A 25,226-nucleotide genomic window follows, 5' to 3' on the forward strand; every position below is an offset into this window, starting at 1 on the left:
CAGGCTATATGATCCGGTTTTCAAAGAAACTTGTTAAAAGTCTTGATGTTGTGTTTGTGGAAGACGAGAGTTTGAACGATATTGAGAAGACACATGTAGTTCCTCAGTATAATGATGATCTCATTGATTTGGACCCAATTCCTACTCAGCGTTCTGAGCCACATCACGAAGATGGTATTCAAAATGATGAACAACATGGTACCGATAATGTTGATAATCAAGAGCAGGTGGATTTGGATGAGGATATTCATCCCGAGTTACCAGTAGATATGCCTGCATTTGTCCCACTCAGGCGATCTACGAGAGGTCGTCAACCTTCTACTCGTTATTCGGCTAGTGAGTATGTCTTACTCACTGATGGGGGAGAGCCCGAGTATTATAAAGAGGCCATGGAACATAAGCATAAAAGAGAGTGGTTTGAAGCCATGCAAGATGAGATGAATTCCTTGTATGAGAACAATACCTTTGAGTTGGTGAAGTTGCCTAAGGGAAAAAGAGCTTTGAAAAACAAGTGGGTCTACAAATTGACGACTGAATAACATACCTCACGGCCTAGGTACAAGGCGAGATTGGTGGTCAAAGGGTTCAGTCAAGAGAGGGTATTGATTTTGATGAGATTTTTTCTCCAGTTGTGAAGATGAGTTCCATCAGGGTGATCCTTGGTTTAGCTGCTAGTCTTGACCTTGAGGTTGAGCAAATGGATGTCAAGACAGCATTCCTTCATGGTGATCTAGATAAAGAAATTTATATGGAGCAACCTGAAGGTTTTCAGGTTAAAGGTAAAGAAGATTATGTTTGTAAACTTCATAAAAGTCTTTATGGGTTGAAGCAAGCACCGAGACTGTGGTACAAGAAGTTTGAGTCAGTTATGGGGAAGCAAGGCTACCGAAAGACTGCGTCTGATCACTGTGTTTTCTTTAAGAGGTTTGGTGATGATGATTTCATCATCTTATTGCTTTATGTTGATTGTTGGCAAGAATGCAGAAAGAATCGTCCAGCTGAAGAAAGAATTAAGCAAGTCGTTTTCTATGAAAGACTTGGGGCCAGCTAAAAATATTCTTGGCATTCGGATTACTAGAGATAGAGCTTCAAAGAAGTTGCACATGTCATAAGAGCAATACATTGAAAAGGTGCTTAGCAGATTCAAGATGTCTAAAGTTAATGTGGTTAGTACACCTCTTACTCCCAACTTTAAGTTAACTGAAAGGATTGTCCTTCTTCTGAGAAAGAGGTTAAAGAGATGGATGGTGTTCCATATGCATCAGCGGTTGGAAGATTGATGTATGCTATGGTATTTACATGGCCTGATATTGCCCATGCAGTAGGTGTTGTTAGTCGGTTCTTGTCAAATCCGGGTAGGAAGCATTGGGAAGCAGTTAAGTGGATACTTAGATATTTACGAGGTACTTCCAAATTGGGTATAACATTTGGAAATGGGGAGCCGATGCTTGTTGGTTACACGGATTCTGATATGGCAGGAAATAAGGACAACATGAAGTCCACTTCTGGATATTTGATGTTATTTGCAGGGGGGCCGTGTCATGGCAGTCAAGACTGCAAAAGTGCGTTGTTTTGTCTACTACCGAGGCAGAGTATATGGCAGCAACAGAAGCATGCAAAGAATTATTGTGGTTGAAAAGATTTATGTAAGATCTTGGCTTTATGCAACAGCGCTACTTGGTTCTTTGTGATAATCAAAGTGCTATTCACCTTGCTAAGAACTCTATGTATTATAAGAGAACAAAACATATTGATGTGAGGTATCATTGGATTAGAGATGCTATTGAAGACAAGTTGTTTGAACTTGATAAAGTTCACACCGATGATAATTGTTCTGGTATGTTGATCAAAGCTTTGGCAAGGGAGAAACTGAAGATTTGTTGCTCACTCGCCGGGGTGGTGAGTTCTTTCTCATAGACAAAAAGGGGGAGATTTGTTGGGTTATTTTTGCCCATGAGAAAACCCAACAATATTTGTTACATGGGTGTTATTATTTATTATTATTAATAAATGGAAAAGAAAAAATATATATATATATATATATATTATTAATACTATTTTTTGTTTACGGAGGAACCCAAAAGATCAAATCAAGTTGGAGTTGGTATTTTTTTGGGTTCAGGCCCACTTGGGTTTGTTGTTGTGTGCACATAAACCACAGCCGACGGTTATATTTATACATACAACATCTTTTGTGTGCACATGATTAATATACTGGCGAACATTACAAAACCTAAATCTTGGGGTTTTTCTTCTTTCGACACAGCAAGCAAAGAAGGTTTTTTGGTGCTTCAAGGTTTTGGTATTTTTGTGAAGATAAGAGACGTGCCAAAAATCGATTCATTCTCTCGTTGGTGATACATCTTACTCATTTAATCTTTTGTATTTGGTTCCATATACTTGAAGATTGTTTTGTACCAAGTTTATGATGATTTGTGTATGCCTCTAGTTTTACCTAGAGAAGAACTTTGTATTGCTCATTATTGGTGATAGTGAATTTGAAGCGGCTCTAGTAGTCCCGTGGTTTTTACTCTCGTCTTGAGAGGTTTTCCACGTTAAAATTTATTGTCACTTTTACTTTTAATTACCCTATTTGTTTGCATCCTCATTGGTTCATTCGGGTCGGGAAAAAGTTTAGCCAAACGAAGTTTAATTCCGCAATTTTTGTATATCGTTCGTGGCTAGGTGGTCGTTTTTCCCAACAATGGAGTCCTTTTGCGTTATAATGTTCCATATATGCTTGGCCATCAAGGTAGAATTTCTATCTTTCAAGGACTTAATTCCTAACCCCCCTTGGCATTTTGGTTTGCACACTTCAGCCCAGCTTACCCTGACTTTACCTTTCGCTTGCTCTGACTGGTTCCATAGGAAATTCCTCATCAGCCCCTCAATCTCATTGATAATATTGTCTGTGAGAGTGAAAACTGAGGCCCAATAAACTTGCAATGAGGCAATTACCGAGTTGATTAATTGTAAACGCCCAGCGAAACATAAGAATTTGTTCTTCCAATCCCCAACCCTAGCTTTAACTTTATCAATGGAGGGTTTGGGTTTAGGGTTCGGGTTTAGGTTTTCGGGTTTAGGGTTTAGGGTTTAGGGTTCGGGTTTAGGGTTTAGGTTTTCGGCTTTAGGGTTTAGGGTTTCGGATTTAGGGTTTCGGGTTTAGGGTTTTAGGTTTTCGATTTTCGGGTTTATTTTGTAAAAGATAAAGAGGTAAAGAATGACATTATAAATATATATATACTATTAAAATTAAAAAAAAAACCATATTATAAATATTTACAATATTAATACTTAAAAAATAAATTAATAGTAATACATTGATATATAGTTTTTAATTTGATATATGTAGTGGAGATTATTAAGTGAAAAAAATGTTGTAGGGACTAATATGTATATAAATAATGTTAAAAGGTAATAGTAATTTATCTAATAAGTTAAGGGAGTGTATATTTGGTAAAAATGGTGTAAGGGAGAGTACGTTTAACAGCACCCCACAGAAAATTGCCTCAGGTAAAGTTTCAAACATAATTACATTTTACATCATGTAAATCCCGACATAGATTTTATATTAAAGGAGCGGCTACCTGATGTGGCTGCAACTGAAGTGTTGTTCAAAATGAGGTTTCAGACTGTACTTTTACTTACTGCTTACGTCCGTTTTATGGCATGGTTGTCAAGAGGATGGTTTAGATAAAATTGCAGCGGGTGTTTGGTCAGTCTTTGTAGTTGTGGATTATGCTCCCTAGTAACTCGGGTATTTTATGTTGCCTACAATAATATGTTTGTAAGTATTGTAGTGTCGTTGCGTGTAACTTTAGTCTATGTGTTTACCTTGAGTTACCCAAAAAATCAGTTTTTGTAGGATACAACCAGTGGCTAGCCTCCTTTTGAGAGGTAATTCTTGTTCCGCAAATTGTGATCGTTGTGTATGTGTATGTTAGTTTTTTCAATAAACTTTTATATGTTAAGTATGTTTTTACGATGGGTCCTTTTCTTGGATTCTTTAGCAATAGCTGGCGGGTCGGTGTAGCCATGCTTTTTAATGAAATTCTCACACCTTTCGCCCACTAATGTGGGTGTTGTTTTGCGCAGGTCTATTATTGTCAAAAATGCGGGTGTTGTTTTGCCAGATTCGTCTTCGATCGTTGTTGACACACAGCACCTATATACTATATAATGTAAAGAAATGTCAAATTTTGTGATACTTTGACTATAATCATGTTTATGATTAAGTAGAGAAATATAAACAAAGTACATCATTGTTACCAGGTTTTTATAATTCATACCATGCATTTTATATAAACACTATTTATGCTTTTTTTTAATCATTTTCTATAACACATAAACTCCAACTTTATAGATAACTTCATTTAAAAATGCACTTTAGTTTCATTTACTGAGTGTATCCAACATGCAACAACCGAAAGGCGAAAGCTAAAAGCAACATATAAACAAAAAGGTTAGTGGAATTCGATACATGGACTATACACGTGACAGACGCAGGTAATCGCTAGGCCCACGCATAAAAAATACATAATATATTGTATAAAAAGTTACAATTTACTAAAAGTCTAAGTTTGAATATATTGCAGGTGACTACTGGACTCAAACTTGCGCAATAAGCGGCCATGATACTTAGCACAAACATACTAGGCCCACGCATAAAAAATACATAATATATTGTATAAAAAGTTACAATTTACTAAAAGTCAAGTTTGAATATATTGCAGGTGACTACTGGACTCAAACTTGCGCAATAAGCGACCATGATACTTAGCACAAACATACTAGGCCCACGCATAAAAAATACATAATATATTGTATAAAAAGTTACAATTTACTAAAAGTCAAGTTTGAATATATTGCAGGTGACTACTGGACTCAAACTTGCGCAATAAGCGGCCATGATACTTAGCACAAACATACCCAGCTAACTCATGACCCAACAATCTTATGTAAAGTCAACAAAAACAAATATCCTAAATATCAAAATAAATGAAATCAGAATTGCGGCGTCAAAGTTTCTTTTTATACTATATAGATAATTACGTAAATTTGCTCGTAAAAAAGTGAACTGATGATTCAGGAGCGTAAAAAAGATATTGAATGCCATAATTCTTTTGCCACATACAATACTCTTTTTTCACATTAAAATCATGCTTATAATTATTGGTAACTGAACTGGTTTAATAGGTAGATGTGGCATTAAAGGCCAATGTAGATAGGGATGAACAAATCGTATTAGTATAGGTACCAACATTTTAAAAAAAATGGGATCGTGATTTTGGGGATCGGTATTTGTACCATATCGGTATTGAACCGAGCATTTCGGTATTAATACCAATGCCAAGTTTTTGAAAAATTCGGAATCGACAGTTTCAAGATCGGTAAGTTCATCCCTATATGTGAGGCAGTTGTCTAGCTCACTTAGTAGAAACACTTGATTTTAAGATGGGAGGTAATAAGTACAAACTTGTACAAAGATGTCATTTGTACATAGATCTAATAGTAGTGTAAGAGTAACATATATACCTCTTGTTTAAAAGAAAAAAAAACATTGAAGTCAAACAAAGTAGTAGAGGAAAACAAGAAGAAACATTCATATAATTCCAAAAGAGCATAGACATATATCTTGATTACAATAAAGAAGTTACATGACGGGACCCGAGTTCAAATAAACCAAGGCACGCTTATTTTTCTTCAAGGAGGTACATAAACACGTACAGTACAACTATTATCAAGTCTAATTGCGGAACCAATAGACACCGCTATCCTCAGCACCTTCATCGGGTTCAACATAAACACGGTTCTTTGTTTCTCTCCAGAAAGCCTCTAGGATTGGCGTATCGTCATACTTGTAGTAGTCACCCATGATGGGTTGACCGCTTTGGTGGCCTCTACAGTATTGTAATGTGGAATAGTTGAGATCATATGATGCTAAAGATCCCGTAATCCCTGTCGACCGTAGACATGGCACCTCTTAGCCAATCCCACTCTCGTGAGTCGAAGTGAGCTAGAGAAGGATGGCTATGGTGTAGAAACGTGAAAAAGATGAAATGCGCGTTCATAACAAACAAAGGACCAAAGTAGATGCAAAATAACCATGAAGCGCTTGTGGCTTGAAATTACCCTAAGTGCCATTTACAATTAATTATATACACAATATCATTTCTCTGAACAGTCCCGTAGACCTCCAGAGGCATGTTGATGATATGCATGGCCTCTGGGAAATGCCGAGTCACCATGTATGTTTGGATCCAGACACATGTATACTCTTAATCAGAGTGTCCATTTCTTATTATTGTAACATAAAGTTTTAAGGATTTGTAATTCCTTTGCAAACATTCAGACTCATTATAAAAGGTTTGGGGCGTATTCACCTTTTCTGTTTATAATCAGTTTCTGATACTGATTCCTGTTTTCTGATTTCTTCTTCTTGTTTTGTTACCTCGGACCTATAGTACGAGAATAACCTTTGTATAAATAACTAGATCAGCGATCTAGCTTCAGACGTTTAGTTTGTTTTGTATAACTTTAACCTTGATAAAAACATTTGTTTATTCAAAACATTTGGACCTTTAGTCCCTTTGTTTGTTTATCATTTTCATACTATGTTTCTTCTTCAAGAAGAAACATTAACTTTATATTCTTTCTATATTAATATTATATTTCTTAATCATAAAGAAATACTATTTTAACTATAACCTTTGCTTAAGAAAAGTTATATAACTCTTAATCATAATCAAGGTTCGGCTATACTTCCGACTATGGTCTAAGCCATTTATAATAATAATATAATAACTTAGGCAGAACCCCTTATCTCGCACGGTATTTGGAGTTAGATATTCCTAAGTTTATATAGGCAGCACTTCTACTCTATATGCACGTTTATCGAGGCGTTCTTGATCCACCTTTCTTGGCACGCAAATTGAGACGATGTTCAGATGTCGCCAAGTCGTGCACGTACTTCGAGACATAATGTCAGGTTATTTGGGTGGCACGCACTTCGAGGAAACGTCGGTATTTGGCACGGATTACGAGGTTATATTTTCGGGTCGGTGGTACGCAAAACGATGCTTGGCACGCAAACCGAGGTAGAGAGAGTGTAAATTTTATAGAGAAAGAGTGGGGAGGTGTGTTGCAAATGAGCCGTAGCCCCTCCTATTTATAGCCAATTTTGGATCCCATCGCGGTACGCGATGGGCTCCTTTCTGCCTTCGTCGCGTATCGCGACTGACACATGTCGCCACGTGGCCTGACACGTCTGCCACGTGTCGCCACGTGGTCTGACACATTCTGCCACGTGTCGCCGGAGTGCGACACGTGTTGCTGACTCATCACGGCCCATCGTGGTACGCGATGGACGTCTCCTTGGACTCATCACGTAGCGCAATGAGTCCTTAAATATTTATTTTTCATTTTGGTCCCTCTTCTTTGATAGCTTGTCATGTCTAGGTCTAATTCTCGTTGTCCAAAAATACTAAAGCGGCTCGCGGCGATGCGAGCGTGCGAAGTGCAAAGTGCGCCATCAAAGCGCCAAATTGCGCCCAACGCCCTCGCCGTCGCCCTCGTCCTCGTCCTCGTCCTCACCCGAGCCCGAGCGAGTGCGCGTCGAGTGCTACGCACCCTCCGCTAGGACCACTTTAATGCATGATATTCATAAAAGAATATTACTATGGAAACTTTCTTCCTTATAAAGTGTTTCCATTTCTTTACTGTCACACCCTGCCAACAGGAGCCTGGGAGTTTCAAAGACAAATTGGTACCAAATATAAGCAGCGGAATATTATTGATAAAAATAAGTTACAACATTTGCACTGAGTATTTATGACAAGGTGTAACTACACAACTATGTCTTCTCTGACACTGCTACAATCCCGTGGTTGGTTCTACTAATCTTCTTGGCGTCTAATCTTCAATGTTCATGTTCGGCATACGCCTCTATCCTTAGGCATTCTCATTACAAAACTAATCCAAATTGTTATCCCCATAGTACCTGAATACATGCTAAAAAGTGTCAACTAAAAAGTTGGTGAGTTCGTGAGTTTAGCTCAAATACACATAAAACAGTTCATTTATAAAAGCGCGCAAGTTTGCGTGTATGTAAGTATAAAGCATGGTGCACATCAATCAAGTCCACAATCAAACCTGCAACTAGCATAAGTATACCCAACTCATGCTAGAAGTTAAACCGTCCCGGACTATCACCCTGCTAAAAGCAATAATCAAACACGTAGGTTATATGCCGTAACGATCCGCAGATCTCAGTGTGGTTTACCCAACATAGGGTCACTGTGCGTGGGGGTCTCCCAAATAGTACTACCCATACAAGCCTCCGGCCCATTCCCTTGGGCTAATGATTGTGTAAAAGTTGGGACAAAATTTATCAGTAAAACACCTCTTGGTATATATCACACCATAAGTAAAACCAACATGTATCCAGCCCAAAAAGTTTAAGTAAAAAGGGCAGCAAGAAACTCACCTCAGTCTGTATGCATATGTGTAAATGAAGACAATCTATGAGCTTGCAACTACGCTAAGAACCACCAAGTACGCCTAATATATACATGGATCAACAATAAGTTATTGGACAACAATGTAAAATGTATAGATACTGTGTACTAGTCAATTCTAAGTGTTATTCAATGTGTTGGGTTCCCGGTGAATAAAGTTTCCTTTTATGGAAAGTTACACTTAAATAATTTTATAATATTAGTGTTGTGTGTTAGGTATTATAGTTCACTACTAAGAGTTTTATTTAGCTCAATTCAGTTATTGGGTTTCGATAAAGTTTCCGTTTTCGGAAAGTTCGGGCCTTCGATTGGCTTTCGGGTTACCGTATGACCATCAAAGCTATACAATTTATTTATATCAGTAGCTTAATGATTTTTGTTTGAAATTTAAGGTCATAGGATTAGAAAAGTTAACAATACCGGTTTTCACCGGTTGTCGGTTTTTATGATATGTCTCGAATGAATAGTTTATATTAGAAGATACTCTGGAAATCAAAACTTATCATTTTTCAGAACGATATATGTTATAAAAGTAAGTTATTTGCAGGTTCAATGTTTCAGAAAGTTTGAGTTTGTACGGCCTTGGTCCCTGTACGATCGTTTACCATTCATTTTAGTAAAAATCAAGTTAAAGACTCGGTTAGTAATTGTAAATTAAGTAAATACTCAAGTTAAGGTTTTATTCACTTATACTTGTTGTTGAAAATCAGAAACCTCATATTCTAGTATTTTTCAAAATGTTTGTTTGGTTTATGTCGGTTCAACCGTAAATCGCGTTTAAACAACACTTCTTGACAAAAGAAATGTTGTATCTACCAAAAATGTATTATACCATTATGATAAAGTTTTTTTTAAATATAACTTTCTGGAAAAAAATATATTTTATATTTTTGAAGCATTTTAGTCTTTAAAAGTCAGCCCGTTCGTCGGTTTTAACGAAACAATGAGTTTAAGCTTGCAAACGGGCCCATTTTGTATATACATTTTCCCTTAAACATTTCATAGCTTTTATCTAGGCATTTAAACTCACCAGCCTCTGTTTCAAAAACACAATCTAATACTATCAGTTTTTGAGAAATAACCGGTTTTCAAAAATGCCCTTTCGTTATACTTTTAACAAAAACTCGCTTTTCGTCAAGTAACAAGTTAGGGCCTGTTATAATAAATAAAAATAGGTTGTTTTGACATTTCATGGGTTTTAAAAAGATGTCCATTGCTGCATTTTCACTAACGGGCCCGGTTTTGGCTCGTTTAGGTTCTAGTTCGGTTTTAAAAGCAATGTCTTACTTAAAATAGTTTTTGGAGCATATTATATATCATGAAAACATTATCCTTATGGCTGCAAAAAGATGTTATAGCGTTATGTAGGTTGCAGGGTTCATTTCTTAGTTTAACGGGTCACAAAAGTGTCGGTTTAAATGGTTTAAAATACACGGTTTGTTATTGTCAGTTGGGGCTGGTCCTTCCCAGGTTTAGGGAGTTAAATAACTTCTGGAAATCATGCTAGATGCCCAGAATTTAATATAGTCACATATCGGTTTGGCTTTCAAGTTAGTTTACATGTAAACGAGTCACCGAATGATCCTAAATTGTCCACGGTTTTGGGGCCTGCACATTGTATAGATTTTAGAATTTCGTGATCATGTTTTTATTTTGTTCCTCTTTTCATAATGATCATAATAAGTTGACTTCAAGGTCTATCAGTTTTGCATGTGAAAGTGGTGGATATAGTGGTCCCGGGCTAGTTATGGTTACCACTGGTTCTGGTCGGGTCTGGGTTTTATAAACAGGCCGATATTTCTATAAGTTTATAAGGTTAAAATGGTTCAGCTTTGCATCCCGTTTGTTTGGTTTTAAAAACTGAATTTCTCGTTTAGGTTTTTATGATTGTAAAAATTAGTTTTTAGCTAGTGACGAGTTCGGGTTCTGGAACGAGTTAATGACCTGTACATGATTTTGATTCATCATGTACAGAGCTGGTCATTCATAGGACAACACATGGATTTCAGAAACACTTAGAATTAAACGACAAGAATGATAAACACATAATCACAGATACCTCGATCGATTGAACACGTTCCACATGTTTGCCTATGTGGGTTCTAAGAGCACAAGGATGGAGAGATTAGGGCTGGAATAACAACAATAGAATTAACCAATAGGTTTGCAATGGAATGGAATGGAGGTTGGATAATATGATAATGAATTACCCGATTCTTGAACTGATTTCGCAAACATATAGCAGGAAGTTTCGGGCCAGATTTCTTGGTGTTCTTGGTTGGTTTGAACTCTTCCAGAGATTTTGAGAGAGAGTTTTGAGGATGGCTACATGAATGATAACACCGACTAAGCGGATATGATGAAGGATATTGAAGCAGAGATTTTCTTGGGAGAAGAGGCCACGCAAGGGATTTGGTTGGCTCTTGAAAAGATGGAACGTGAATGGAGGGAAGGGGTGGTGACAGGGGCTTCAATTGGGTTTGCAGGATTTGATGGATTATTATGAAGATATTATTATGGTTTCCTATATATTAGTTTAGTTATTTTTATAAACTTCAATAATTAATTTAATAGAGTGGTTAATTTATATAAACATCAGTTTATATGTTGTGGGTGGGTAATATATAGTATGTCATCAATCTCGTTAATTGGTTCTCGTTTCGTTTGGTTTGGTGACCAGGTCGTAAGATAAGAGATCGTTTGATGTTTGAGTTTTTTTTTATCTTGAATACTCGGTGGTGTTAAATAATTATGGGATGGTTCATATAATCTGTTGGAGTTATCAGGTTTGGGTTCGCTTGGGTTAAATATTTTGGATACCCGGTATGATTTAAATAATTATAGAGTAGTTCATATAATGTTTGGAGTTATCGAGTTCATTCGGGTTAACCGAGTTTCGGTTTTATTTGATTAATTTGGGTCGAGCTCGTGTTACATATTATGGTACCATTATTGGGCTTATCTCTAGCTCTATCCGGTTCTACCTAATCATTGGGCTGTGCCCATTAGTTATTATATTGACGGTTCGGGCCAAGACCTTTAACGTACGGTTCGATTCGACAATTCGACTAACATCACATTGGCGATAAGTTTTCTTAAAAAAAAATTGACCCTATTTTTGGGATTGTTACATTTACCACTTTTCATGTGGGATGGATTTCATCTTCCTTATTTATACCTTAGTGGAATGCTTCCACTTTCTTACATTTTCCAATGTGGGATGAAATTTCTTTCATGTAAGTAAACTTAACTTAGGAAATATTTTTATTTCCTTATTTTTCTTACATTTCCTTATTTAATATTTTTCTCATGACTTGTTTTGATATTATTTTTGATCTCTCAACTTTCCTAAGTTGTCAAATTTGGATCAAAATTTTGGGGATGTTACAATTGTTACTAAAACCATAATTCATTTGGTAATAATATTAATTTGATATATAGATATATATTTTTAAGAAGAATAGTGTAAAAAAATGAATACAACTCATATAAATACTTAAATAAACAATACACAAAGTTTAATAAATATATTATATTATAAATAGATATAAATTAATATTTGGGTTTAACATGTAAATATATATATAACCGGATGTTAGAAGTTTAAAATAATGCTACTTCACAAAAACTGAAAAAGTGTTTTAAAACATAAAAAACATTATCTTAAATATAAAAGACATATTCAGTTTTTCAAAGTATCAAAACATCCCAAACAACATGAAACCATTATATGTTTTGAATGACAACGACCATCAGATATTTTATTTTGGTCATATTCACATATATTTTTTCCTGAAAAGTATTTATCTAGATTTGATGCACATGAACATGTAATACCGCATGGCCGACAATGAAAATTACCGTTGTTGAATGATTGTTCAAAACTTATAACAATTAAATATTTGTTTTTTTATGTGAAATAAACCAATTTTAATAGAAACATAGGATAGTAAAATTATATAAAAAGTAGTTTCTATGCTTTTTAGCATGTTGTTATAGTTGTTGTTGTTATTATTATTATTATTATTATTATTACTTTATTTGGAATATAATAGAAGTTATAATTATAGTAGGAAAGTGAAAGATTTTAAAAATCATGAATGGTTTTCAAGAATTAAAGTGTTAAATGTAGTTTATAATTTAAATTAAAAATAAGATTAAATACACAATTTAAAGAATTTACTTTTTAACATGAGATTAATAAGACTATTATGTTGTATAAGTGATTAAATTGTAAAAAATAATGGAATGTTATATTAAAATTTTAAAACAAATATTGTCAAAGTATATCATTAAGAAATACTCTGCACTTCTTTTTGTTAAAATTAAATATCACGTGGAAAAAACATGTTAGAATACTAGTTTTTTGATGTGATATAGGGATAAAAAGGGATTAGTTATTGAAAGTTTTAAATGATTTATTTTAATAAAATAATTAAGAATTAAAGATGAAAAGATGGGAGTGTCATTTGACAAATTATTAGGCTAATTAGAGGCTATGTGGTTGAACCATCATTTTTATTTATTATAATAATATATTAAACTTATTCAAGGTTGAGTTGTAAAGAGTAATGTCTAAAATATCGAAGCACAAACTTAGATTTTTATGACATTTGTTTACTGTAAAGCACGTGTTCACATCCTTTTAGGAATATCGAACTATATTTTATTTGGCTTACTCTTTTGTTTGCTATACAGAGTGATGATATTTCGACAAACATAAACTATTCCGACCGAATCCTCGTTATGTAACGCAGCAGAATTCCACTATTTTTAAAAAATAAATTGAATTTTTTTAATCAAAATTATTGTAACTCGGGTTAACTCCGAATTCAAATGATAACTGTGAAAAGTAATTCTAGAGGGGTTTTTTTTGTTAGACTGAGGGTAGTGGGGGGTGAGCGGGGGGCGCGGCTGCCTACGTGGCTCGCGAAGACCGCTACACCCCTCAGGTGGTTGGGGGCGCGGGAGGCTATTAAATGTGATTTTTTTAATTCAAACCCACTATAAATAACTACCCATTTTATAACATTAACACACAATTTTCTCTACATTTCTCTCTAATACTTTAAAAACCTCTCTAAGTTTCTCAAATTTAAAACCATGTCGGGCTCGGGTTACGGTAATATCAACACACAACCGGAGCCGGCTAAACCCGCAGAACAATCCCAAAAAGGTAAGGAGAAGAAAACCGGAGAAGCGGGATTAGTGAAGCTCGAGATAAAATTTAACGAATTGTCAAGTACCCTCCTCTCGATTAGTGAAGCTCGACATACAAAAAATCGGTTAAAGAGTTTGGCATTTCTAGCTAAAGACTTTAGCCACCTACCGCTATCCGATCAAGTGATAATGGAGGAAGAAAAAGATTATATTCGGAAGAAATTGGCAGGAAAAAAATAAAAACTCTATTTTTATGTATTTTAAATTTATGTTTTTATTTTCATTGTTATTTATGTTTTAATGAAGTATTTTAATTTATATTTGTGTATATAACAAAAAAAATAATAAATAAAAAAATCAATCAAGCCCTGACCAGGCCCCTGATCACCTGGACCACTACACCCTCTGGGGCTTGGTTGAGGGGCTTGATCATGTGCCACATCAACGCCTACGTGTCAGATTTTGTTTGGCTCACTTGAGACTCAAACAAGCCCCATTACCATTAGCTTTAAGGTGTCCCTTTTTATCTTAGAGGTTGATGATCAGAACCTGCACGGTGCGTAGGTGGTGCGTAGGTAGTTAATGGTGGTATATTAGTAGCTCATTAAAATAGTTTTAAGAAACAAAATAATGCAAAAAATTGATAATATATTATTAATAAAAAAAACAACATGAAGACATTGAAGCCTAGCTCAGGGATCACTTCTTTGCTTTCTTATTTCCCTTAAACTAAAGGTTTAAAGAGAATCAAATGCTTGAAGTGCTACTAAGGGAAGGCATTTCCCATCTTTACAAATTCCAATTTCACTTGTATTTAAGTTGCAACCTACAAACAAACTACCAACACTAATAATATTGTCTCTTGTTTCTTAACCAACTAAGGTAGTTAAAAAAATATAAAAAACCAATCATGACGGCTCCTGACTCGGGGGAGAAGCAACAAAAGTACATACTCGACCGCGAAATTCGCGGTATGATGTCTATACTCACTACCCGTCTAGCTCATCTCCAAAAGAAACCGACCGATGGTGGAAGTGCAAGCAACATGCTTGACCATGACCATGAACATGATCATGACGATGACCATGGCGGTTTTGGGATCATAACTATGGCGGGGAGCAACGAGGGTGCCACCATGACGGGTGATATGAGTGGCGTGGACGATAAATCTAAAGAGGATAAAGACCAAGTGAATCCTCCATTGACAACCTTATTAAATGGCAACTTTCAAGGTGTCAATAACTCCATCATGATTGGAGGTAGCTACTCTGCCAATAATCCTGGTATCCATTTGGATGTTGAGGACCATGATGAGCAGCATCCTAGTCATCCTACACGTGGACATAGGGGTAAGAAGAAGGCTCATTTTGGATCCTCTAAAAGTGATGATTCTATTTAAGGTGCATGTATGTATCTTGGGTACACCCTAACTCGCATACACACGCATATACAAAAGCATACTAGTAGCTTGTTGAGTGGTTTGTTCATTTCTACATTGAATTTCAATTGCAAGAGGCTATATATGTAACCTTGGTTTCATACAATAACTACTTTTTTTTATAATTATAAGTGCATTATTAATTATCTTTAGTTAAAGGGGGATTGAATATCTCACTTTACTTTTGTGAATCCATCTTCCAATAATCTTTATCATTGGCGACATATTGTATTTATCTACCAATTATTTCAAAGTTGAAAAAGTACTTATATCATGTTATACGAGTTATATAAGTAGTTTAAAATATATAAGTATATATCATAACCCAACATTAATTCCGGAGAGTCCAAGAATGTGATTATAAAGGTAACTAGGTGGTAACCCGCGGCGGCGGATACGAATTCGGTTGTTATCAGTTAGATTCGTACCGTTACAGACATTAAACACAAAACATAAATTAGTAAACACCCAGAATAGTAGTGACTCGTGACATATAATACAAAAAAAACATATTAAAACTTTTGTTAGGTCAGTAAAACTTGGTCGTTGCAGCGTCGAGTCGACGCGAATTTGGTCAGTGTCAACTATATTTGTTACGGTTAAGAACCAAACCCAAAAAATAGTTCCGTCAAGTTAACATATTAAAAGCAAAAATATGGGCGTTACGGCGAAAAGTCGACCCACACTCGATTGCTATCTATTTACGGGTACGAGAACCAAACCTAAAAAATAATTTTGTTAGATTATCGTATTATATTTAAAACAAAAAAAAATGTACATGAAAAAAAAGCTAATAATAAACCCTAATACAATAACTAACAAAAGGAAATAAGATGTTAACTTGGAGATTTGATCATGGGCAAAGAGTGATTGTGAGAGTTGGAAAAACTAACTAAAGAGTGATTGTGAGAGTTGGAAAAACTAACTAAAGAGTGTCTATGAGAGTTGGAAAACTAACTAAAGAGTGATTGTGAGAGTTGGAAAAACTAACTAAAGCCACGTTGCATAATCTTTGAAAGTAATTATATAAAAGACTAAAACAATAGTTTTAAAAATCTTTTGTGACACTAACACTTGATTTTTATCTATATATATAATATAACCATCTTGCAAAAGTGGGTCCTTAACTAACCTATCATTGTTTGTACTCGGGTGTGCTTGAAATAGAAAAACCAAACTATAACCAATATACGCCAAAAAAAAACAAGCCAAAGCAATTTGAGTGAAAATGTGAGAATGTCCTTGGCTACTTTGCCCGTACCTATCATTTATGTTAACATTTAAATGAAGTTAAAGTTAGTACTTAACATTGTTACAAAATTCAAACCTTAGTACGCATACATGTGACTTTTAAACCTTAGTATCCAATCTTGTTAATTTAGAAAAACGTTATGGACCAACTGCGTAACTATGTGTCTGTGTCTTATTTTTTTGTTAAAAATCTACATCTAGCTAATTTTGTGGGCGATTATCCCGGTTAAAAAATCAATTCCTGGTAGTTGGAAACAGATTGGGAGGTTTGAGCTTGAGGATACTAATGAAAGGATGATTTTGGAGGACAGGTTGCAAGTACATTTGGGCTTAGGGGCAAAACTCGGTTTTGAATAAATAGGTGGGCTTGTGAGGAATCTTTGAAAAATAAATTTCCTCTAGTATTTTACTTGGAGAGTAAGAAAATGTGAAGGTTTAGGATTGTTAGAGTATGGTAAATAAAGAATATAAATGGATCTGGAGATGGATGCAAAATCCTATGTCGGCCCTACAAAAACGAGAGAAACATGTATGCGACAACTTGCTGGCTAGCCTGCGACCCAATAGGCAACCTGATGTTTAGGCTTGGTTCGAGGCTGACGGTTCTAAGTCCTCTTTTACAATTAAAGCATTGAGATGACAACTGGATAATCTTGGACATCAAGTTGTGGAGTTTCATTGTTGGTTAAAGTGGGTACCGAAAAAGGTTAATTGCTTCGTTTGGAAATTAATTTTGGATCGAATTGCTACTAAATTGGTGATGTCATATAAAGGAGTCGAGGTTGGTGGAATTTGTTGCACGTTATGTAGTTTACATCTACAGGCTGTCTCACATTTGATGGTAAAATGCCCGCCGAATAAGGAAATCTGGTCTATTATACATGACTGGGTAAATGTACCATAATAATATGGTTTTGATTCGATACGAGAAATTTTTGAGTATCCAACCAAACACAAAAGAAATAAGGAGGGATGTCATGCAATACAAGCGATTTAAGCTATTATTTGTTGGGTGATTTGGAATGCAAAGAACAAAAAGATATTCAATGGCAAAGATTTCTCGCTAGACAAGGTGATAAACGACATCAAGATAACTTCATTCTTTTGGGTAAAACATAGGAGCAAAATATCTTCACTGGATTGTGAGAAATGGTGTAGATTTAACTTTGTTAATTTTTCATTGTAAGATGTTTGCCGCTTTGTTTCTTTGTTTTTACTTTGTTTTCTGTACTTGTTTGGGTTCTAGCTTCTTGTGAGTCCCTGTTTTTTCGGTTTTAACATATTGACCTTTCAAAAAATAATAATAATTATGTACAGCTAGTCATCAGTTGACCTCCAACGTGATAAAAAATAATTCAAGCTTATATTTCAACACATGCATTATCTACTTATCTCAATAAGTTGCTGGTCTTCAAACAGCTAACTTAGTTTGTTTATTTATCCTATTTTTCTGCATATGTACGTTTGGAATTAGCTCTATTTAATGAGCCTTATGATTCTCTTGTAATCATCACTTTATCATTCAATAATTATCACAGAGCAATTTCTTTTGATTTCTTGTTATTATCACTTTGTTAAAACCATCAGAGTGGTATCAAAGCCAATCTGATCTGGGCTCATTCCTCTAACCCTAATTCCCTTCTTCGTAAAGAAACCCTAATTCCTCAGCCTCCAATTCATGGTTGAACAAACCATTGTGTTTCCCACAGCTCCAACTCCTATCCCATGTTTAGAGGGGATGGCTATGAGTATTGGAGCGTTCGCATGAAGACCATTCTCATATCACGAGACTTATGGGATCTGGTCATTGAAGGTGTTAATGAAGCAGAAAAAGATGCAGGAAAACTAAATAATGCCCAGAAGAAAGATGCTCATGCGATGGCCATCATTCAACAGGTTGTTCATGATCAACTATTTTCACGCATAGCTGCCGCCTCCAGTGCAAAAAAAACATGGGAAATACTTAAATTGGAATTTCAAGGAGATACTCAAGTGAAAGCTATCAAACTCCTGGGTCTTAGAAGAGAATTTGAAAACCTTGCTATGAGGGAAAGCGAGGCTGTTGGTGATTACTTTGGATGGGTCATGGCCCTTGTAAGTCAAAAACGGGCCTATGGTGAAGAAATATCCGACCAAACTGTTGTGAAGAAGGTACTACGCAGTTTAACTCCAAAGTTTGATTATGTAGTACCCTCCATAGAGGTTGGCCATGATCTCTCCAAACTCACTCCTGGGGTGTTTGCAATCACAAGAAGAGAGGATGAATAGTAGAATCACTCCTGAGAAGTCACAAAATACAGGAGATGAGCAAGCCCTTCAGGCTATGCAAGATGGGAATAGGTCATTCAGAAATTCCTCAACCTTTAGGGGAAGAGGTAGATCTTCTTCTAGAGGTAGAGTAAGGGGGAGGAACCAAGGTGACATAAACAAGATCCCACGATGCACCAATTGTAACAAATTGGGTCATGTGATAAAAGAATGTTGGTTCTTAGATGAACAACCAACTGCTAATTTGGCTGCCGACTGATGATTCTCATGAAGAAGGGGAACAAAGGCTATTTTTGGCGTTGATTGAAGATCAGATGTCATTGATGGCTGATAGTGCCGGTAATATCACTCATTCTCATTTGTGGTTCCTTGATTCTGGAGCATCTAATCACATGACTGGATGTAAGGAAAGCTTTACAACCCTGGATGATAAATTTAACATCTCAATTAGACTTAGAGATAAGAAAGCATTGGCTGTAGAAGGCAAAGGAACTGTGAAGATCACTACACCAAATGGATCATTGAGATTACTTGATTATGTGTATTTTGCTCCTCAATTAGGCTACAACTCGTTAAGTGTAGGCCAATTGATGAGGAAAGGCTATTCCTTGCTCTTTGATGATGGTAAATGTACTATAAAGAGCAAGTCTTCTAGGTTGATCCTTATGCATGTTCCGCTTCAGAACAACATGTTCCTATTGAATGCTGCTGATGCTTCTGATGGAAAAGGAAAGACAACCAGTGAAGTCGAAAAATCACCCATAGATGACCGATCTATGTTGTGGCACAAAAGGTACGGTCATCATCATTTCCAAAGTCTTAAATTAATGCATGATAAGCATATGGTCATGGGATTACCAACTATACAACATGCTGACAAATATGAGGGTTGTGTAGTTGGTAAGCAGACCAAAGAAAGTTTTCCTTTTAAGTCATGGAGGGCAACTAAGCCTCTTGAGTTAGTCCATTCTGACATATGTGGTGCCATGCAGGCCACCAGCATGGGTGGTAGTAATTATTGATGACTACACTAGGATGGTTTGGGTGTATTTCATCAAAGAAAAGTTTGAAGCTTTTAGTAAATTCAAAAGCTTTAAACTCATGGTAGAGAAAGAAAGTGAACATTCAATTAAGGTTCTAAGATCGGATAGAGGGGGAGAGTATACCTCTGATGAATTCAATATCTTTTGTGAATCTTTTGGTATTAAAAGGGAGTTAATCGTACCCTATATACCTGAACACAATGGTGTAGTTGAAAGAAAAAACAGAACCATCATGGGGATGCCTAGAAGTATCATGGAGCAAATGAATATCCCTAATCAGTTTTGGGCAGAAGTTGTTGCCATATCTGTCTTATCTCGTTAATATAGCAACCACCAAAGCAGTTCGAAATAAATTCCCTCTGAATCTTGGTATCTTAAGAAACCTTCTGTGAATCACTTAAGGGTGTTTGGGTGTGTTGCTTATGGGCTTACACCTTCTCAATTCAGAAAGAAGCTGGATAAAAGATCTAAAAAATGTATTTTCATAGGATACTCTTCACAAAGCAAGGGGTATATGTTGTATAATCCGGTTACTAAAAAGTTTATCACTAGAAGGGATGTTACCTTTATGGAAAAAGAAAAATGGGCATGGCACAATACATCCACTGAAACCTCTCAAACCTATTGCACCGATCCATTTCCTACTATACAAGAACATGATCCCCTCATTCCTAACAATAATACCACTCATGATCCACAAAGTCCTAACCAAACCATCTCTCAATCCAACATTAATCAACCAACACCTAGCCGAACCACTTCCCAATTTGCCACTTCAACAAATCAAACCATGAACCAACCTACCCCACTCTCAAATATACCTGACTCTTCACAAAACAATCCTACTATACCCACACTCACGTGCCTAGAAGACAAAGATTGAAAGGTCTTAATGATGTGTATGATGAAACTGAAGTAGATATTGATGAAGATTTTTATGCCTGCCAATTTGCTCTTACTGCCACAGATCCCGTAACATTTGAAGATGCTTGCAAGAAACAAGAATTGTTGGTTTCCATGCAAGAAGAGACAAATAACATTGAAAAGAATGATACTTGGGAACTTGTTAAGGTTCCTTGTGACAGGAAAGTTGTGGGTTTGAAGTGGTTGTTTAAAACTAAAGTAGGTTCTGATGGGAGAGTTTTGAGGCATAAGGCCAGATTTGTAGCAAAGGGATACACTCAAATGGCCGGTATTGATTACCAAGAAACCTTTGCTCCTATAGCAAGGCTTGAAACTATTAGAGTTGTGCTAAGTGTGGCTGCTCAAAGAGGTTAGAATGTTCACCAGTTCGATGTAAAATCAGCCTTCTTGAATGGAGAGTTAAGTGAAGAAATCTATGTTGAGCAGCCTTGTGGCTTTGAAGTAGAAGGAAAACATGACTATGTGTACAAGCTGAAAAAGGCATTATATGGCCTAAAATAGGCTCCTAGAGCCTGGTACTCAAAGATAGACAAATACTTCATCAACAATGGTTATAAAAGAAGTGAGAATGAGCCAACACTCTATGTTAAGAATGTTGCAAGCAAAGAGGATATGTACATATGTCTTTATGTTGATGACATTATTTGTATTTGTGCTTCATCTAACTTAATTGCAGAATTCAAAGAAGGGATGAAACAGGCCTTTGAAATGTCTGATTTGGGCTTGTTAATGAATGAAAAGCTTATACAATATGTCGACTAGATGCGACGCGTTGAGGATAGTCTTAGGAATAAGGATGAGCTCGATAGTAGTACTTAAAACATCGGTACCGAAAATCCTTGTAAACGGGCACTATTTTGAAATACCCGATACAATACCAAAAACAAAAATTCAAGAAAATACCGGTACCGGTACGAAACTGATCTCGAAACCACAAAACATCGATACCGAATTGGTATCGACGGCACCCGATACGATACTAACATTGTAACACCCCGACCAAAGGCGGATTATACATCGGGGCGCCACATATTGTTTCATTACTCGTGACACTATTGGTGTCAATATTTATTAATACACATTTTATCGCGCACGCGCAGCGGGGAAAATAAAGAACATAAATCAAACATAAATCAATATATTATAAATTATAACATTCAAACAACATTAACTTGTCTTGATACATTTTAATTCTAGGTCCAAAAGTAAAAACGTCCTACGTGTCCACCAGCTCCAAAACAGCTACTGCAAACCTGAACATGTGTTAAAATAAACGTCAAACACTTTCGTGTTGGTGAGAAATCAAGTTTAATACAATACATAGATAACAATAAATCTGCGCGCAACATGTGTATGTCTGGTTTTCAACAAGGGTGTAATCTGATCGGGACCAACTCTAAGAGACAAGACTGCCAGTGCTCACAATTGAGCTCACAAACAAGACTAACTGTGCAAGTGTAACAAAAGAGAAAATCATAAACGATAGTTCTCCCGTGTTCATCTAATGGTACCATGAAAACTGCGGAATAGACCGTCAATACGGTTAATGATCCACACATACAAATAAACAGCCAAGTCTACGTCCTCAACACATGGGATACTGCGCGACTAAAGTTCATAAACAGTTTAAGACTCAAGTTTTGTATGAACACATGAACATCCCAAAGCATTTAAAATAAAAAGGGATTAGGTACGAGATAACTCACTTGATAAACGATGCGGTGTAAGATAAAGCAAGAACCAACTTTAAACAAGCACAAGTTAACCTATAAATAAGATTATTGTTTTAATGATTTGTTTTAAGTCTTGATTATAAGTTAGTATAATTAATAAGTAAAACATTATTATCATATATATATATTACCGGAAAGACAAGGCAGAACGGAGAGGAAGACGGAGGCAGAGAGGAGGCGGCAGAGAGAGCAAGGAAAACAGGAGAGATTAAGTGTTTTGTGTGTGAAGTGTTAGGAAAATATTATTATTATTTATAGGAAAACCCTAAGAGACACAAACCCTAGAAAAAGGGGAAAAGATCTCAAAAAGTAAAAGAAAAGATATCAACGGTAAAAAGTTCTGAAAAGTAAAGATATCAAAAGATATGGCAGCTGCAGGGGGCAAGATAAAGCTGTCAGCGAACAGTAAAAAGGCATGGGCAGGTCAGATAAAGGTACTGGTCAAGCATGGCAAAAGCAGATCTCAAAAGATAATGTCAGTCACTTTATCTACCAACCAATGGGGTTGGTACGCATGCAGCGCCGAAAGTAACTATTCAGACATTAGATAGGTTAGGTCAACAGCACGGAAGATAAAACAACACAAAAGCAAACGGCTAGATTTAAACAGAAGATACAAGGGTTAAGCGCGGGAAGGCTGAGTGCGCGAGCGCGAAGGCTGGCACAACAATCCTTAGCGCACTGCGGGAAGAATCACATCCTTAGCGTGCTGCGTGAAGAACAAGAATTCTAAGCGCATCGCGGGAAGAACATACATTCTTAGCGCATTGCGGGAAGAACATACATTCTTAGCGCGCTGCGAGAAGAGTTCTCTCCACGCATCGCAGGAACAAGATGTCTTCACGCAGGCTTCCATGTAAGGAGTCTGGCGCGTGGAGCTGCAGACATCCTTAGGCGGAAAGAACCAAAGGACAAGCATAGAGTTGAGGGAAACAAGGCTTAAGGGCGGGACAGCGACAAGAGGGAACAGAAGGCGGAAAGAGAGAAGGAAGAGGGAGGGGACGGCGGAAAGAAAGAGAGAGAAAAAGGCGGGAAGGAAATATATATTTTTATTATTAAAAGTAAAATATAAGTATAAATATTAAATAATAAAAGAGAGATCGGGTCAGAGAAACGGGTACCTGGGTCGGGTCGGACCAGGGCAGATGTCACAGTCTCCCCTACTTTAAGAAATTTCGTCCCGAAATTTATCTCGAAGTAGGTTGCGCAGAGAACAGGTGCGGGTACTTGATCTTCATTTGATCTTCCCTTTCCCATGTAAACTCGGCTCCGCGCTTGGACTCCCAGCGAACTTTCACGATAGGGATACGACTGCGCTTGGTTTGCTTAACCTCGCGATCCATAATCTCAACAGGCTTCTCAACGAAATGCATAGATTCATCAACTTGAACTTCATCGAGTGGAATGTGAAGGTTCTCGTCAGCTAAACACTTCTTGAGATTGGATACATGGAACGTTGGATGCACATTACTGAGCGCGGGCGGCAGGTGTAGTCTGTAGGCAACTTTTCCCACACGCGCGAGAATCTTGAATGGACCAACATAACGAGGAGCAAGCTTACCCTTCTTCCCAAAGCGGACAACACCTTTCCAAGGCGACACTTTGAGGAGAACAAGATCACCAACTTGAAATTCGAGAGGCTTCCGCCTACGATCTGCGTAACTCTTCTGTCGGCTTCTGGCAGTCAGCAGATGATCACGGATCTTGGCGATTTTATCGGTTGTCTCTTGAACAAGTTCGGGTCCTGTGATTTGAGCTTCACCCACTTCGCTCCAACAAATCGGGGAGCGGCACTTACGACCGTAAAGTGCTTCAAATGGGGCCATACCAATACTGGAATGATAGCTGTTATTATAAGAGAACTCGATCAAAGGCAGGTGCGAATCCCAATTACCCCCAAAATCAAGAACACAAGATCGGAGCATATCCTCAAGAGTTTGAATAGTTCGCTCAGACTGACCGTCAGTCTGAGGATGATATGCCGTACTCATGTCCAAGCGAGTTCCTAGCGCAGATTGGAGAGATTTCCAAAAGCGAGATATAAAACGGCCATCGCGATCGGATATGATGCTCAAAGGAGTACCATGGCGGCAGACAATTTCCTTGACATAAAGCTGCGCGAGAATCTCAACACGGTAGTTTTCACGAATGGGCAGAAAGTGAGCAGACTTAGTCAATCGATCCACTATTACCCAAATGCTATCATGCTTGCTTGCTGTCAAAGGTAACTTGGTAATAAAGTCCATCGCTACACATTCCCATTTCCACGTAGGAATTTCTGGTTGTTCGAGCAAACCAGACGGGCGTTGGTGTTCAGCTTTTACTTTAGAACAAGTCAGGCATTTAGCTACGAACACAGCAATATCCTTTTTCATACCGGGCCACCAATAAGTAAGGCGCAAATCCTTGTACATCTTATCAGCGCCATGATGAATAGAATACCGAGATTTGTGCGCTTCACTCAGGATATCAGCGCGAAGATTCTCATCAAAGGGAATCCAGATGCGATTGAGATAGCAGAGAATTCCACTCAGATTAGGGACAAAATGCGCTTCCGCGCCACACGCTAACTCGGCGCGAAGGTTACCATTACTGATGGATGCGCGCTGCGCGTCACGAATGCGCGATTCAAGGTTGCTTTGAATTGGCGCAAAGTGAAGCTGGGTGCGCGGCAAGATACAGTTAAGCTGGCTGGGTTTACGGCTGAGCGCATCGGCTACCACATTAGCCTTACCAGGATGATACCGGATCTCACAATCGTAATCGCTGATGAGTTCGTTCCATCGGCGTTGCCTCATGTTAAGTTCCTTTTGATCAAAGATATGCTGAAGGCTTTTATGGTCAGTGTAAAGGATACACTTAGTACCATAAAGGTAGTGTCTCCAGATCTTCA

General features: G+C 37.0%; 1 protein-coding gene across 1 annotated transcript; it reads left to right on the plus strand.

The window, feature by feature from the left end:
- Positions 1-18,090: 18,090 nt before the first annotated feature.
- On the plus strand, positions 18,091-18,633 carry LOC143542690 (uncharacterized). Its single transcript, XM_077035223.1, has one exon. It carries the CDS (start codon positions 18,091-18,093, stop codon positions 18,631-18,633), a length of 543 nt encoding a protein of 180 aa, XP_076891338.1.
- Positions 18,634-25,226: the final 6,593 nt, after the last annotated feature.

Source organism: Bidens hawaiensis, unplaced genomic scaffold (genome assembly GCF_021521415.1).
Source record: "Bidens hawaiensis isolate Kalapana, Puna unplaced genomic scaffold, B.hawaiensis_p1.1 tig00012954_1, whole genome shotgun sequence".
NCBI classification, from domain to species: Eukaryota; Viridiplantae; Streptophyta; class Magnoliopsida; order Asterales; family Asteraceae; genus Bidens; species Bidens hawaiensis.